The sequence below is a fragment of the Rhopalosiphum maidis genome, chromosome 2, assembly GCF_003676215.2.
Source record: "Rhopalosiphum maidis isolate BTI-1 chromosome 2, ASM367621v3, whole genome shotgun sequence".
Classification (NCBI taxonomy): domain Eukaryota; kingdom Metazoa; phylum Arthropoda; class Insecta; order Hemiptera; family Aphididae; genus Rhopalosiphum; species Rhopalosiphum maidis.
In genome coordinates, this window is record NC_040878.1 from 88,693,363 (window position 1) to 88,708,575 (window position 15,213).

General features: G+C 25.9%; 1 protein-coding gene across 2 annotated transcripts in view; it reads right to left on the minus strand.

Annotated features, from left to right (window-relative positions):
* The window catches only part of LOC113551563 (ecdysone-induced protein 74EF), a 113,993-nt gene that overhangs the window by 59,174 nt on the left and 39,606 nt on the right, over nucleotides 1–15,213 (minus strand). For both annotated transcript variants that reach the window (XM_026953864.1, XM_026953865.1), the window contains exons 3-6: nucleotides 14,318–14,523; nucleotides 14,044–14,238; nucleotides 12,610–12,739; nucleotides 10,401–10,511 (exon numbers count right to left, since the gene is read on the minus strand). In XM_026953864.1, coding sequence (XP_026809665.1) covers nucleotides 10,401–10,511; nucleotides 12,610–12,739; nucleotides 14,044–14,238; nucleotides 14,318–14,392 — 511 coding nt within the window. In that variant the 5' untranslated portion in view covers nucleotides 14,393–14,523. The remainder of the gene's footprint in view (nucleotides 1–10,400; nucleotides 10,512–12,609; nucleotides 12,740–14,043; nucleotides 14,239–14,317; nucleotides 14,524–15,213) is intronic.

The following is a 15,213-nucleotide window of genomic DNA, read 5'->3' on the forward strand; positions in this document are numbered from 1 at the left end:
TTAAAAAAAAAATTACAGTATACCGTATTAATATCATAGGCACTTAATAAGAAAAATGTAAAAAAAAAAATATGCTTAAACTAATTTATTATAATATACTCATAATATAATAAATATTATCCTTGGTTTGCATACACTCGAAAATTAAAATGGTTATTACTAAATCTTCACAATTACTCTAAGTATCTATAGTTTTTTGGCTGTTTGTGACGTGAATTTATATAGAGGGATCCTCATCTGCTCACGCATTGCGCAAACGACCCAAAATGGTGATAAATTGCGATGTATAATATAAATTATACAGTGCGAGTTTTAGACATGACTACACGACCGGTTTTTGATGTACGTTGGCGTTTTCCAAAAAATAAAAATTAACCCGATTATATTATAATCTTTTGAAGTTAAAATTTTTAAAAAGTTAAAAAAATTATTAGATATATTATAGAATATACATAAAATAATAAATATGGATATTTTAATCAAAAAAATACACGAAACATTTTTGCTATTTTTTTTTAACACGTAGCATGAGATTTGAATATTTTTCAAAATAATTATTATAATATATAATATTCTATAATATTGGATACTGTAGTAAATACTATTCAATAGTCAATTAATTAAAGGTACACTATGTATGGGACTTAAAAGTTTTTCACCGAATTTTCAGTACGCAATATATCATGGTGTACGTACTCGCACACTACATTATATATAATATTTTAGTTTTCTCAGCACATGATTTTGTATACGTAAACTATATACTATAAAAATGTTACATAATATAATATTAAAATATATATTTTGTTTATTGGATTTTCAAGAAAAAAATATTTTGTATCTGGTCTTTAAGCGTTTGTTAAAAACATATAAACTTGTCTAACTCTAAACATCCGGGCAGTGTGATTATTGAATATGCTGTATATTATTTTAGGTTTCAAATGGCGAACAACTAAAAATTATAAAAACATAAATGTGCGTATTTGTGTATAAATCAACAAAAAATAATATTTATAAACACGATTCTATTACTTTTTTTTTCGATGACCAACAAATAAATGATCACGAATGTTCTCGCTAATTTCATTTCAGTTGATAAAATATTTGTTTTTAATTTTTATTTAATTGTAAGAAAAAAAGCTTTACGATACGCACTTATCGATCAATTTATTTACAATAAAAACTATTAGTCACATGATAATGATATTTTTTATTAATTTGACCAAAGTTTATTATCTAATTGTTATATCTCATATAATACGCATATAGACTAAATTATTATGTAATAACACAAAATTATCGGATTATCAAATAACGACAATAAAATAAACGAACGTTTCATTGTTAACAGTCATACAATATAGTTTATGAAATTATAGCTTAGTATTTAGAAATTTCATGGAAATTTATCACAAATAATTTTTGAGAAAATTTTTCAAAAAATATGAGCAAAAATAGCATTTTTATCATAAAACAATTATTATTATTAAAATATGTATTATTTCGCTTCTAAAAGTGTGTGTGATTACTCATGTTTAAACAACCTATATAAATATGTATATTATATGTACATGACCTACAAAATACGTTGTTAAAATATTGACTGAAGTAAAATGTCTGAAAAGTAATAATATTCTGTTGGCTTCTTGAGCTTCTTCAATAATGTAGGTACACGCGTATTTTATCTGACAAAGTAATCATGAATAACATGTACAAATATGATTTTAATACATTTATAGCTATCAAAATATAATTAAGTAAATGATACCATTAACAGTGGCGATTTTTTTGAAGCAATCATCTCAAACCCTATATGAGTAGGTTAGTGAAGGAGTGGGAACCAGAAAACGGATTTAGTATGATAAAACGATTTTAATAATAATTTTTGTAGGTACTATTAAATAAAAAAAATGTATATTAAAAGCTGTGGGTATATGGGTGATCAAATGGTAGTTTGCATCATGTCTGAAAATGGTTCAGTACGTCACTGTCATAAAATAATTGATGGTTTACCTATCTATTTTTCCACACGTGTTTATCGTCTGCGGAACTGTTGTAGAGTCTAATAATAGTATACATACAGATTCTTACTAATATGGTAGATCTGCGTAAGTACAAAACATTTTCAATGCGATTTTTCTTACCTGTAACAAAACAAATAAATTTATTAAAATATTATGTTAGAATGATAAAAATATTTAAACTATTAAAATACTATTTATTTATTCAAGGTAGTTGGATACAAAGATAAGTACGTTTTAAAAATGAGGAAGTTAACATCAGCTTATAATTTATTTCTATATAGGTATTATAACTATATAGGAAATATTTTTTTTAATATTTACGTCGATAATAATACTAACATAATTAATAATTATACATACTACCTACTTAGTCATTATTATTTTAGTACTACTTTACTATATCAGTATATAACTATAACATTTAAATATTTAATTTAACATAATATAATTAATGAGATTATAACAATTTTAAATTTCAAAACAAATTGTAAAATTCAATATCGTTTATTAAAAACCATACAAGTATTAATTCATCCACTTTTTATCATTGCGTAAACAATCGAATTACAAAAATTTAACTTAAATATCTAGTCTAGTAATATTAAAACAGTCGGCCATGTGCCCAATAATATTTCATGCATTATACATGCATAATATAATGTAAGCTGTTTTTTTGAAACCATATAGAAACCAGTTCCTTATTACTTTCGCAAACACGAGGTATGTCTACACTAAGGCGCGTATATAACTATACAAGTAATCTGATATCAAACACAAAGTGTTTAAACCCGTGCTAAAAAATTGTGTAAGTTCCTTCATAACATTATTAATTATTTTAACAAACGCATAAAAAAAAATGAAAATTCACTGATACTAATAAAAGGAAAAAATTACTATTTTAATGATTCGCTTTTTAACATTGACACAATGCTGCTTTTAAATGTATAATATATTGATAATATAAATCATTGAAAATACGACAAAATCAGAAATTAGAATAGAAAAAAATGTATGAATATAGTATGTGAAAGAACATTATAATATTATCTTTAGTTAAATTGAGATTAATAGTATCAATTAAATACACTTTGATGGATTTGAAATTAAAAATGATTCAAAAACTATTTAACATCAAAAGTATAGTTTACTATACGATAATTCGGTTAGGTTATTTACCGAAGTCTTAATTTCTGTAAACTAAGTTTGCTACATAACTAGCTAGTATATAATGTTGTGTAAAAATTATCGTATGTTTGATATGTTGGCAAATATTATAGTCTTTTGTCTTTAAATTGAACAATAATAACAACAATCAAATTACCATCGTAATTACGGATAGGCACATAATAAGTGTAGGTACTTAGTGAACGCGCAAAATGGCCAGATGAAAGGGAAAGGATATATTATTTTCAATAAATAATCGTTTTGGATGACGAGGAGGTAACGAACGGTATAGGTATAGAGAAAGAATATACACTTATTGTAACTAACAAAAAAGTTCCGCAAGAACCAAGAACCCGAAGTCTTTAAAAAAAATCAACTGTAGTTATCCTTGCCCCAAAATCTGCTGGCTTTCACCATTAGTCTCAAGGTAATCGTTATTTTAGGAAATGTAATGCATGTCGGTCGGTGTTGTGCAAACACACGCGGATTTTACGCCTATTAATCACGTTTGCGCCGCGAAGTCCTTCCTGAGGCAGCATGCGCGAAACAAAATAATCCCACTACAATATACACATAGTATACAGTCATATAGGTATAATATGAATAATACATAACATGCGTCATGAAGAACAAACGGAAACAGACCGGAACAACCCGCTGCAGATGTCTGCTGTGCGATACGTAAAAAATATTGATAATGACCGGGTCCATTGAATAAACAACTACACTGCCGGTTCGAGGGCTTAAATAAGATGACGTAGGTATTATCGCGCAGGTTGTAAAAACTAAAACGACGTATCGACCGCTACGGAGCTTAAGAATATAACATATATATTAATTAAACGCTGCTGTAGACGCGTTGGCATAGATGTATATATTTGCATAATAAATATATACATAATATTATTCTTGAATATGCGAGTTTGGATTTATCTTAATTTTACACGCGTCACGTGTAATTTAAATATTTGATAAAAAACGAAATTAACATTAAACAAATAATTTGTATATATATGTTATATATATATAAACAAGAAGTATACACCCAGTAGGTTTGACGTGAAACACAAATCTCACAGAACAAGGAGATTCGGATAAATTAATGTATATATATTTATATTATTTTTGAACAGTTTGGATAAATCAAATATCTCTGTATATAGCGTAAACAGAATCAATATATATATAAGATATAACACATATCAAGTGTTTGGTATCGTTCTAAAAGCTTATTAACCCTCGTGGCATTCGTAAGCATTGTATAATCACATATTTGTGTATACATAAGCAAGCTTTCATATAGCGTACGATACATTTTTATAAAATCCTCGAAAATGACTTGGTGCCTTATCGTGTGTATACACACGTTCGGTAGACATGAAACAGGGTTCGTGTTCTTAATATTCGCTCTAACAGCTGCGTTAAATTTATGTAACGCCTATCTAAGATGTGAGTTCGATTATATCAGTATATACGCATGCCACATTATTACACAAAACATAGGTATAGGCGTTACTGCTAATACAGCCACTGTAAAGCCCAAACGATCAAAAATGTATTACATAAAATTTATGGGACCGGTTTAAGATAGTATACCGGCTATAGAATTTTATAAAAAGTTCTTTCGCCACGATGCCGAAATCTTGCAATATTTGTGCACGTGATCGAGTCCGGCTTTTCCGCGCGAATTTCAATAAGTGCCTGAAACAATTTGCGGAGGTAGATTCGGTTTTTAATTATTTAAGAGGATGCACATACACACTCGTACTAATAACATAATATAGCGGTTTGTTCTATTATCAAACTTAATAATATATTTATTTTATGTTATTTATTTTTTTTTAAATTGTACAATATTTTTTAACATAATATTTAAATAAAGCATAATAATATACCATGAAATTAAGAAGAGATACCTTTCAAAATTTTATTATCTTCAATTTTAGTAATGCTAGTTTTATCTCTATAATTATTAATTTCTCTAATAGCAGCTATGCTATCCGTTATATCTCATTTACGTGTACGTGATTATGTACCGAATATTTTTTGTGAGACGTTTTTCAATTCAGATGGCTATTGTGACCCTTCACAACAGCCTTTCACAAAGTAAATTGTTTTACCGTTTTAAAGATTGACCGATCGAAAAATAAAACAAAAAAAACTCTTTACAAATAAACTACAAGCGAGTAGATTATTTTATAACCACCGTAGTTTATATTATCGATTTGTTCGCCTTTTTATGCAACGACGTTAATAAGAACCTGACAAGATCAAACTCATATTTATGCGCGCACGTGTGTGTACCTATGTGTATACTCGATGTTGTATTCTTTCGATTACTGCAGCAGCAGACCCCGAGGCAACGAATAGAATTTTGGTTTATTGCAGGGTCATCGGCACCCGGGCATCTGGTAGCCCCCGCGCAAACGCGTGTTACCGCGATACACAATGCGAACATATTATATTTTATATACCACATACACACACATACACGAATAGACGACGAAGAAGAAGCAAAGAAGATTGTAATATGCAGCAGCCGTTGATTGGCAACCGGTTTCTCATGAATCTAATCACGTGCATGCGCCACCGCTAGCCGTTGTCGTCGTAATGTGTATCCATCGCACAAGGAATAATAATAATAATCGCTCCACGACGGTGCGGCAAATCGAAATCGAACGAAACCCATTGTCCGCCAGAGTCCCTATTGTGTCCACCCGATTGAAATGGATTCCGTCCCCGAGGCGAATTACTCGCTAATTAAACCCGACGCGAACGCCACTATTCTTACATGGCGTGTATATTGCACATAGAAAATTCAAGATGAATGAACTGATGACGAACGTGTACGAAAAATATAGACACGCTGCACATTTTCAATACTCGGTCCAGCAGACTGTAGTCTGTAAGCATCAAATAGGTATAAGTAATAAGTAGGCACCACCTATATATTTTTCGTAAGTGTAGAATATAATAGTCGTATTATTTATTGTATATCGTATAGTGGCGCGTGTATGATACACTGCAGTGAGAAACATTCCGGACGTAAATAGGAAGCCAGACGAAAAGTCGTTAGCGCCAGATCCGGCGCACTGCGAGTTCCGGTGAATGGCTGCGTGTGCACATATATAAGTATTGTATAGACGATATTTGCAGACAAAGAGCTGCAGCGTGAGCGGAAGAATTTTGCAATCCGGCCATCTCGATTTATTCGAATCCTTATGCGTTATATAATAATGAACAGTCTTGCGCGCGTCTTATCGATAGATTTATTCCAAACTTCTGACAAAAACTAGGCATAACACCTTATTCTATATTGTACCATCTAAACGTAATTTTGTTGTTCATAGTCCCTTTAATATAATTTTACATTATAACAATGAACATTTATCTAACTGATCTTTTCTTTGATGACCGTTATAGGTTAAAAAATTGTTATTTGTTCATTAGTTGTATACTATATGTATATGGTTGTATTTCTAACCTATGTTATATGTATCGACTGTATTCTTCGCGCTAACGGGTGTTACTAACAATAAATGAATAAATAAAAAAAATCGTATGTAACTATTATGTATTATAATTTCAAACCATTGTAAAAAAAAAGACGAAGTAAAAAAGATAGGATACGCTAAAAATAATTCTAATAAATACGATCATATAAGGTTGTTAAGTAAATCAACATTTATTTAATGGTGATAATGTATTACTGTACTTATACACAAATTCATGCAATTCCCATGGCCAATAACGTATATAATTCAACTGTGACGAAATACGATTTTTCGGATAATAAAGTATCAATTAAATAAATGTATGGTGCACCTTATTCACATACCTTTATTATTAAAATAATGCATGCTGATTAAAAAATGATAAAAATGTAAGGGAAGAAATTATTTTTAAAATTAATATCATTACATAATTACCAGTTATTATATTCACGATAACTCTATAAATTTAATAAACAAGTTATAAGTAACGCACGATTATAGATAAACAATTAAATTAAGAAGTTATTAATAATAATTGATTAATATGTATACCTAATGTACGAGTATTATAATAATATAATATTAAATATATGATGATTTTATGTATGACATAAAAATGTGTTTGAATTATACTATAATATAGTATATGGAAATATATATAATATATACAAAAAAAAAAAGCTAAGCGCATTATCAAACTTGGCCAAAGGGCTTGTTGAAACTCATAATAAACTCATTGGTATACTGTAATAGTATAATATATATTATAGTTATATGTACTCGGATAATGATGCACCAGATGACTGTTGCGCGTGCCGGCTACTTAGCTGTGATGATGAATTGTGAATGATGATGCATATTATGTTAAACCTTAAAAACATTGTTATTTTAAAACTCTCGTCAAAATCCTGATAATTTTAGTTCAAATCTATTCCAGAACGTAAAGTGTATATAATAGATACGGGTTTTTATTTAAAGACCGTAATTTTTATTTTTTAACGATAAAGTATAAACAACTGTGAAGATGAGATAAATCATAAATAGTCATATAGAAACAGAAATTATTAAAATAATGAATGATTAAAAGAATTAAGCGGATATTATGCCTCGGGGCATCTAGCCTGTCTTTTTATAAACATATTATAATATTATAATAAATTATAATATATATTAAGTATTTAACTATTGTGAATGTCAAAATGTAATAGACTGTAAATATTATCATTATATTTTAAATTTTAATACTGACCAAGTAGATTTTTTTTTAAACATTCATGTAACATTTTCGTTTAATGTTAGTAATCAACACTTACAGTTTTTACAATATTTTGAATATAATTCACAAGTAGGAAATATATGTATACTATTATACTATCTATAGGTATTAGGTAGTATATTATTAAATATTAAATAAAAAATTCCGTGCAACTAATGGAAATTTATATTATACTATAATTTTTAATGTGAACCCTGTAACTTATAATATTATAAATTACAATTCTCTGATAAAAATACGAAATTATAGTAGAAAATACAAAATTCAATGTTTCAATGTAAGAGCCCAATATCATGTGGCCGATTTAATTCAAATCGGAAATACGAGTATTATTTAAAATCTTTGTTAGGGATAATAAACTATTAACTGTATTATATTATCGAAATTCATTCTTAATTTATATGGACTAAACGTTTTATTATCACAAAATATATTATTTAAATTTATATACATACTTTGAATTTTCGAGTGTACTATACTATTGTATTTATGATTACGGACGAATGTTTTTTTTTATGTGCTTAATTCTTTATTATAGAACGAATGTCACTGATTTTAGTAGAACAATCATTAAAACCCAATCATAGCCAAACAAATATTAGTTGTGTACACAATCATTATAATATTTATTTTTGTTTAAATGCCATCAGCACATCATAACTTATAACTAAACTGTTAACTGAATCTAAATTAAAATCAATTTCAAATAAACAAATTGAAATAATTTTCTATTAGCTTAATCACATATAAGTATATGTAGTATATGTAGTAGTAGTAATTTATTAATTGGATTCTCATATCGGGGTAATCAATAATCAGTATTGCAATTTGCAACGAAGTAATCTAGGAGTTAGAAAACATGTATATAAATATATACATAGCACATACGATGGATGTTATGAGGTTAAAACCTACTACTCCAGAACTAAAAAAAGTTATGATTATTATATAAATACCTAACCTAACCATAGACGCCGCGAGAGGGGTGCAAGGGGGTGCACTTGCACCCCCAACTTATCAAAAAAACAAAAAAAAATTAAAAAAATTAAATGGTATTAAAAATATTTAATTTTGCATAATTATCTATATTATATCTATTATAAAACTTATTTTAAATATTTTTCTAATTGTAGCCACTAGCCTGCATTACTTAGTAACCGTTGAAAAAAACTAAAATAAGTTTTTATCGTCATTTAATTTGAAAAAAATATTTCTACGTATTTAACTTAAATAATTTAAGCATTATCTAGAAATCAGCGTATACTATGCACGATGCACCCCTCTGACAAAATTCCTAGCAACGCCTATGAATAATATATAATGTGTCAAAATGCAAGAGCAAAAAAAAATAACATACTTCTAAAAATCTACCAATAATTAATTTTCATACTATACAAATACCAATGAAACCTATAGGTTTGAACTTCACGCATTTATATTCCAATATTGGTAAATTCTAATATAATATCAATCAATAGTAGGTACACAGTTATATGGTCGATTCTTCATACTAATAATTAGTCAGGAAGAAAAAGAATTATAATTTGCCATAATAATAATCATATAATTAATAAATTATCTTATAAAAAGCAAAGTAGATTTTAATTACCTAATAAAATTAATAAATAAAATAAAAATAAACAATCAGTATTTTATTTATTTTATTAAAAACTATAAGTACGTATCGCTGTAGATAATAGTTTATCTATCAATTATCTACAATGATGTATAGGCGTGTAGGTTATTATCATATGTAACGATATTATCAATTAATTTTAAATATAAATACACATCTTTAATTATTTATGATTGGTAAATAACATAAAAATTTCTCACTTCCCAAATAACAATCGTGTTTATATCGCTAATAAATTATAATATTTATTATTTAATGTTAATAATAACAAAAAAGGTTTTAATATATAGAAAATAGAAACTACCTTTAAAGCTTCAGATAATTTAAAAATTTCACTCATAAATAGATAAATCTAACGATCAAATATTTTGTAAAAACATGTATACATAATTTTGAAGTATTTTACAGATTTTAATACACTTTAGAACAACTAGCGCTATCTATACTTTATTACTGAATACGATTAAAACGTTATTAAATTATAACCAACTGTTATTAACTACTAATTCAATATTTTTGTGATTTTGTTAGATATATTATTATTGTTACTAATTTGTTTATGCTTTTATATTATAAGAAAGTAAGAATATATTGAGATAAGCAGCAGATTTAACAAAAAGAGGATTATCTTTGTAATTCAAAAGTTTATTAAAGTCTGTTTACACTCAAAAAAGTTAAATAAGATAATTTCACTAATGGTGTAAGGATAAGATTCTTCAAATAAGTTTGCTAACCAATTTTTAATATTTAAATTCTTACTGATCAAGACAATCATTCAATTATTTATAATATATAATAAATCGTACCTGTATCATTTATTGAAGGTTCTGTCTTGATGTACTTGTTTTGATTGATGAACATATCTGAATTTTGGTTTAAACTTGGATTCAGCTGAGACACGGGATTCAAAAGTTTTTCTAAAACATAAATCAATACACGTATTAATTTAATTTAAAATATATTGATTATTATATTAACTAAAATAATGTTTAATGACTGTTTTCATAAATTGTAATTTTATATGACCATACAATAATAATTCTAATACTTAAATTAAAAGTACTTAACTATCTACAATTGTTTTTTTAAATTTTATATTTTTATAAATTATTTAATTTATGGTAACTGAGAATTATAAATAGCTATTTGCTCTTTGTATCTACATAATTATACAAAATATATACAATAAAAAACTAGGTAAGTATCTATAATGTGTATCCAGTATTTAGTTGATGAATGATAATGCATTATTGCAATATACATTAATGTGAAAATGATTTTTAATTATATGTAATTAAATGTATTTAACATAAAGCATTCAATTAAAGTTCAACAATACTATGTCTAATTAATTAACTATGTTTTAATATTATTACCTCCTATATCAGAATAATTTATACAATGTCTCAATAACCATGCTCTCCCATTTTATCCTTTAATTCCCTATTTTTATATACTTAAGATTTTTTATTATTTTAGGAATGTAGGACGTAGGTACTGTACTGCTGTAGCAATACAAACTTATTATTTTCATTCTTTTTTTCTGTAATTTATTAAACAGATGATGTTTATATATGTAAATCAAAATTTGAACAAGTATTTACGGAATTATTATTTATTTTACTTATATAGATTAATGATAATGTTTAGCGGATAAATATTATTATATTGAAATTAGATATGGGGGTTTGAAAATATTGATTGGTAAATAATATTATTAATGATTAATCTTTTATGTAAGTGTTTATTTGTAAATATTTTCTGAAGATAATAAGTACTATATTCCTTAATCCTTATAATATTAATATAAAGTTTAATAATTCCGAAAATAGGTAAGTAATTGTGCAAATTTTTAATCTGTTAAATTATAAAATCTATGATCTACAAACCACAGAATAAAAGAAATATTTTCAATTTATAACATTATATATAATATAAAAATCTAATTAGGTATTTTAAAATTCAAAATATCAGAATTTGAATAAATGCAGTATAAAATGGTGGTGTTAAACTTGCCTCGTATAAAAAATATAATTACCTTTCATTAATATGTACTATAGTTAGGCATATACTTATACTTGATGTTTTGTAGATTAATGATTTCAAATTGAAAAATGTTAAACCATTTTTAAATTTATTAAATTTAGTAAGCATTATAAAAAGTTGTAATTAATTTAAATTAACTACTAGCAAAAAATGAGCACTTAATTATAACTCAATAGTTTATAATTTTATTTTTAGCTACACATACAATACTATTTATTATAATTAATAAATAAAAAATTAAATACCTATTATAATAATATGTTTAGACTGTTTAGTGGATAGTACTTAAAAAATTTTCCCCGTTGTTACTAAATTTATGGCAAGTATAGGTAGTTAACAATTTAAAAATGATTAGGACATGTTATTATGCTATGCTATGCTATTATTATTATTATACATTAAGTTCAAAGTTAACTGTTATGATGTATATTTTAGAATATTGAACTCATTACAAAACTATATACCTACCTATTAAATTTCTGATCAGCAAACAAAACAAAAATAACAATTCTTAGAACTATTACATAACAATTATGTTTTCTTAATATCTATTAGATATAATATATTATAGTAATAGCCAATAGGTAATTATTTTACATTCAGAAGTGTTGACCAAGTTTTTTTTATAACCGTCTTACATAATTGTTTACATTATTGTTTTATTTTCTATCTTATTCAAATTGCTCTTAACCTTTTGAATTATTAATTATTATATTTGGGGATAGTAATGTAAGTTTAAACATATATGAGTTATTGATTCCACAAAAATAAACAGTAGACTAAATTACTTATATAAGTAAATCTTATTGGAGTTGAATACATTTTTTTTTTAAAATTATACATATATATTTACTGGCAGGTACATTGTAGGTTTCAAATTGTAGATTTGAATTTTGAATTTTTCTTTATCAAAAATTAACTTTTTAATTTATGGGTACATATTACATAACCGTATATTCGAATATGTACCTGCAAGCAAAGGATTGGCAGTGGTTATGTTGAATTTTTTGCCAGCATTTGTGCGTTGTAGTTCTTGAAGTAATGCAACTGCAGCATGGTTTTTATTACCCGTTGACATAACATTGTTGTTATTTTCTTCCTGTAAAATTAAAAATATATTTTATATTAGTTTATTTCAAAACATAAATTTAAATAGTTGGCTTTATTAATTAAATTTAATGGCACAGTAAAAAAATATATGATTCTACATTTTACAGTTTATAAAAGTGGTCAAATAAGAAATCTAGATAAATTAATACAGGAAATAATATTTACAATTAAGAGAGATCAAAATAAATCATATTATTTTAAAATCTAAAATCTTTAATAGAAGAGTAATAATTACAAAATATGTAATGTAGCCATATAGTCATGTAGGTATTGAACAATATAGCAAATGTTCATTGTTAGCTATAATTTAAAGTAAGTTGATCTATTATTAAACTTAAAGATGAGAATATTATCTGTTTGTACGTCAGTTTCTACAATATAAATTTTTAAATAAGTTATGAGTGTTTTAAAATTTTACATACACATAATCGTTACTTAAATAATAAAAACAATTTAAATTTTTAAAAACCTAACCTACAGGTAATAAACTTATTTTTTATTTTATAATAGATTTTTTTATTAAATATAGTACGTAAAATTGGTGCAGTTAAATGCAAATTGTCTATGCTTTATATTTATAAGGTGGAGACATCATAAAAAAATTTGACACTGGAATATCATATTACTCATATTAATTGTAAATGTTTTATTTTCTATTTTTAAATTTAAAAATAATAAGATTCAAAATATAAGAATTGTATAATCTAAAATCTTTTAATGCAAAGAATATTAAATTTGTTAATTGGTATACAAAATTAAAAGTATTTTACTCAATTGATGAATTAGAAGCATATTATAATAAATTATACTAGCTGTATTTAATAGTCAGGCGTTGGGTATAGACAATTTAAGATACACAAACAATAAAAATGTATTAATATAGTTTTAATTTTTAGATATCATTAATGGTAGTAAAAAAATGTATGATTGGTAATTAAAAGATAATAGTTTAATTTTTTTTTTTAATATCCGGGTAATATGTATTTTATTGTTATAAATAATTTATAATTATAAGAGATAATGTTTTATAATAAGGTATAAATATAGGCAATTTCATGACTTGACTATTTTGTACTTTTGGTGTTAAAATATTACAATAAAAAATAACTAATAATAAAAACGAAAAATAAAAATAACGAGGACAGAGAATATAAAAATTATAGCTATGTTAAATAATAAAATATTAATTATATAGGTAGGTAGGTGCAATCAAATTATTAAGACGTTAATACAATAATGGTAATATGATCGGTTATTTGATGAACGATTAAACATAAATGAACCGCTGTTTACCTTTATATCACAATTAACAAAATCAAAAAACTGTTCAAGTAACGCGGACGAGTCGGATAGCTGCTTGAAAATGTCATCATCGCCAGAGTGTTCACCGCCATCCTGGCTACTTGCTCCTCCCCCGTCCAAAGCATTGTCTAATTCACTGGATATTTCCGATTGGAGTAGTTCGCCGAGACTGGAAACCTCGTTACCCTAAAACAAATATGGAAATTCAGCTAATACATCGATAACGTCGTCAGATATATCCTTACAATAGTGTTTAATTACTTACAAGACATTCGGTAAAATCGTCAATTTTCGTCTCGGCCTCTGGACACCAGAGTAACACATCGTCCATGAAAGGCATACCTGAACCTGAGATGACCGATGTCCTGCCAGCAACCACTACACCAGCTGACAGTGGTGGATCGGGTAGTGTGGGCTTCACAAAAGCCAGGTTGATTATTACTGAGTCGCAGACCCACGCTTCTTCGATACCTATAATTTAAATCACAATATATTCAAATAAATGAACCAATTAAATTTAATGATAAATATAATACGATTAAGTATAAGTGTACATGTACAATTTATAAGTATTCTATTTAATTTTATAATAACGCACGAAAATATTATATTACTAAATAACAATAATATTTTCAACAAATTCATTGATTTTTTTAATTTTTTAAATTTTTTTGATCCATTAGATTATTATTTATGAATATTATTTTAGTAAAATAAATATAAGTCCGTAGTATACATAATATATAGATAGTATAAAACACAATAGATCAATAATGTGTAAAAAACATTTATTTACCATTATTTATTTTGTAAACAATTAAATTATTTATAAAAAAATATAAAATTTACAAACAATCTATGTGTTTTTAAAGATAGATAAGTTGTATGTAACTATAGAATATTCCATGCATATATTTTTAAATCGTCTACCGCCTATTATATAATACTAAATATTATAGGCAGTTTCATTTTGAATAATTTTTTTTTGTGATGCTTTTTTATATACAATACAAATATTGAACATGTTTGACACTAAGTAGTATTTATCAATTTAATAACAACAGGAAATAAAAAAAATGAATAATGCAGTAACGTACTAACGTTCAATTTGTTTAATTCCAAAACATGTTCATAGTTTTAAAATAAAACTGTCATTGTTTG